The sequence below is a fragment of the Echinococcus granulosus genome (assembly GCF_000524195.1).
Source record: "Echinococcus granulosus chromosome Unknown EG_S00251, whole genome shotgun sequence".
In the NCBI taxonomy this organism is placed as follows: Eukaryota; Metazoa; Platyhelminthes; class Cestoda; order Cyclophyllidea; family Taeniidae; genus Echinococcus; species Echinococcus granulosus.
Genome location: NW_020170631.1, coordinates 12 through 3,275, shown reverse-complemented (window position 1 = coordinate 3,275; position 3,264 = coordinate 12). Strand labels below are relative to the sequence as shown.

Genomic DNA, 3,264 nt, shown 5'->3' with positions numbered 1-3,264 from the left:
AGGTCGTGGCTACGTAAAATTATCAAAATAAGAATAATGGTAGAATGAATGCAATGGCATATTCATGTAATGCTTGGCTGCCTAATGTGTACTATCCAAATTAAAATGAAGAGAAAGTATTTTTATGTACAACATTCACAGCAGTTACACAGTTTCCATAGCTTTGGGCATAGTGAGTATATTGTAGTGCTTTAACTCACTCGTGGAAGTGGACGTCACTCCAGGTTCTGGGAGGTGGAAGCACCAAAGAAATTGAAAATGTATTGCATCATAATAGGCAAACTTAATTTGACGGTTTAACTAAATGTGTCGAGGTGGAGAAAGTGATGCAAATGGTAGCTTTGCCAACTCACCGGCAGAGGTTGTGGCTGCACAAAGTATCAAAATGAGAATAAGTCCAGATAGAAGATAACTGCATTTCATGAAATGCCTGGATACCTAATGTGCACTTGCCGAATTCACACAGGGAGTAGTCATGTTTCAGATTGGCGCAGTTTTAGCAGCCTAACAGTCCAAGTGTTTATTAAGTTGGTCTCACATTAAAACTGCTCCTTTTGTTACCTACCGTCGATGCGATGCGAATATTTTATAAAGCAAACGCAAATACTTGTGTGAATGCTGGTGCGAGGAGGTCTGACGAAAGGCACTACCAAAACTGTCAATCGCAGTGCTAGCAAAATAATAAAGTTGACTATGTAATAGGGAAGAAGACGATGCTGCTGTCCCTTCATCGTGCCAGGATTTGTGCAGTGCTATTGCTTTGAATTTCAATAGACGTGCCACTCATTCCCTTATTCTTCTCATACACCTATGCTACATATTGTTGGCGGTTTCAAAAGCAAAGCGGAGTGTGCCGGAATTCATATTATGATAGTTCATTTACTCTGTATGTACGTTAAATGCAATAGGTGGATTTGTAGACTGCGTTCTAAGTTACATGCCTTGGGTGGGAACAGGGACAATGTGTATTGGACAGAGAGGGATGAGGACTCAATGTAGGCTTGAACACAGCATACATGCAGCACAAATTTAAGTATTCAAGAATACGGCACAATAGGATGCAAAAGGTGACTTCCGGAACCGCAAACATTTTCACTACCTCTGCATGCAAATGCGATGATAATGCATTTCAATTCACTCACTCGTTTCACCCCGATATCCTGAAAGTTACGTCGAGTAAATTATTGTCATATATTCATAGTAACTAGGACATATTGCAGTCACAGCACTCTAATGTTATTCACATAAGTAGGAGTAGAACCTCATATTAGAGCACGTGGTGCTGTGTGACATTTGGTCTGCTGTAGAATAGCTATGTGCTTGAACTCACTGCTGCATTCCGCTATTTCTGGCGATTCACCTAAAGCAATGCAATATTTTCGGTTACTTCGATAGAAACGTGTGTTACTCAAGTCCACTGTACAGTTAATCTCTTGTGGATTGTCTCATCGTGGGGTGGTATTAGCCAAGATATTCATTGCAATGAAAGATGGTAGTGCCGTCAGTCAGTGGGGATGTCCACTCACCCTCTTGCGTCCAGTCAATATTAACTACTAATACTGTAGTCAAGGCGGACCATTCAATTGTGGTATAATTAGTAGCGTCATTTCGAGTAATGTTCAGGACAAATGTTCTCAGATCTGATCCTGTGTCATTCGTCATGTTACCTTAAATGAGTGAAAGAGAGTGCAATTGGCACATCAGTTGCATTCATGAGCACGGCAAATGACTTGACTGGAAGCGCAGCAAACTCACGGCAGAAAGGTGAGTCATGTGCAACGAGAGTAGTCCCTGTCCATCTACACGCAACTCGGCCGTTCACTTCAATTGAAGCCTGCGTTGTAATGAGGAAGAAGGGAGAGAATTGCGACCACGAAATCATGGGCAAGAGAAGAAGGGAGCTACGCGAACATTGTGAGAAATAAAGAGCACTGTGCTACCATCAAGTCTGAGAAAGCTTCACGTACCCCAGTTTGGTTGTTTGCACCTTGAGCAGCAAATGCGACTTCGATATACGATCGCCCTTTCCCAAATCGAGAAAGTGGAAACGACGTCTGTAAATTGACTGTACCTGTAGGCAAAACACTTCGTGATTACACTTTCCAAATTCACTTCCAACCGTTAAGTGATTGAAGGAGTCAAGCACCACAGAGACACCAAATATTAATGGAAATGCTGCTTGCCAAGGAAAGTGGCTGTAAATTTGCACTCTTCAAACAAGCGTTTATCTTGCAGAGGTTCGCACACACTTCTCCAGGTCTATCAACTCACCTTGCTGTGGTGTCTGAAAAGTACAATTTGGCACGAAGAATACTGTAGAAGTGAATGAAGATCCATCCCATATTAGTAATGCCTCCTGTTGGGATACGTCATTCAGAGTGATGTTGGCACTTCCTAAAATCACATGCAATGTTCCCATATAGTTACGAACGATCGGGTTTCTTAGCCTTTGCATAGGCACACGAATATTGTGCAGTCTCTACTACTGCTTTTACACCGAATCGACGTGCAGTGATTCACGTTGTTGAGGTACCGAATAAAGAGTTGATGCCCTTAGCTAATCACACAAGAGGGTTCACCTATTGTAATACACAAATGATTGAATGATGGAAGCGGTGTGTGGAAGAGGGGAGCTTCATCAATGTTCTGCTTACCTTCATCCATTTGGCAGGGAGAGCCCCAGTCTTGATTATTACGATAACACGTGCCATTTTTAATTTCGATTAGAGATTGGCTGCCATTTCTCAACACCACTATCAACTAAAATAAAGTATAACGTTATCTGTAGCCTTTAGTGCATGGGCATTTTAGTCAATCAAGAGGACGATAGTATATTTCTTTGCCACTCATTAAACACTCCAATCTGAAAGGGTGTCATATATGATGCAAAATTATGTGCTGAAGCAGCGCACATGAAAGTGTTTATCAAAATGTTAAAAAAGGCTCTATTTATGCAAAGGTGTCATGCATACGGCCTCCTTGGGAAGACGTAAATACATAGTTGGTGATTTTCCTGCTGGTGTTCCAACAATCCGAGAACCCCATGGCACTGGTTCCGCTCCTGTTTCGAAAGTAAATATATTTTCAAACTTTGCTTAGTGTGTTTATACAAATGCCTACCCAAGTTATGAGAACAAAAACAACTACATCAGATGTGATGTGTGAAAATAATGCCTCTTTCTTCAGGTCAAACTTATCATTAATGTGTGCATTGGACTATAGCGTGCAGTGGCATATTCAGTAAGAAAATAACATAAAACGGAT

General features: G+C 41.3%; 1 protein-coding gene across 1 annotated transcript; it reads right to left on the bottom strand. All coding sequences in view use genetic code 11, as the record gives it.

Annotated features, from left to right (window-relative positions):
• Window positions 1–144: 144 nt before the first annotated feature.
• EGR_10680 (hypothetical protein) lies at window positions 145–3,045 on the bottom strand (the record flags this gene model as incomplete). The annotated part of the gene is made up of 8 exons (XM_024499929.1): window positions 145–227; window positions 1,331–1,360; window positions 1,527–1,667; window positions 1,756–1,901; window positions 1,968–2,071; window positions 2,246–2,394; window positions 2,655–2,753; window positions 2,973–3,045. The coding sequence occupies 8 exons, from the start codon at window positions 3,043–3,045 to the stop codon at window positions 145–147; spliced, it is 825 nt and encodes a 274-aa protein (XP_024345654.1).
• Window positions 3,046–3,264: the final 219 nt, after the last annotated feature.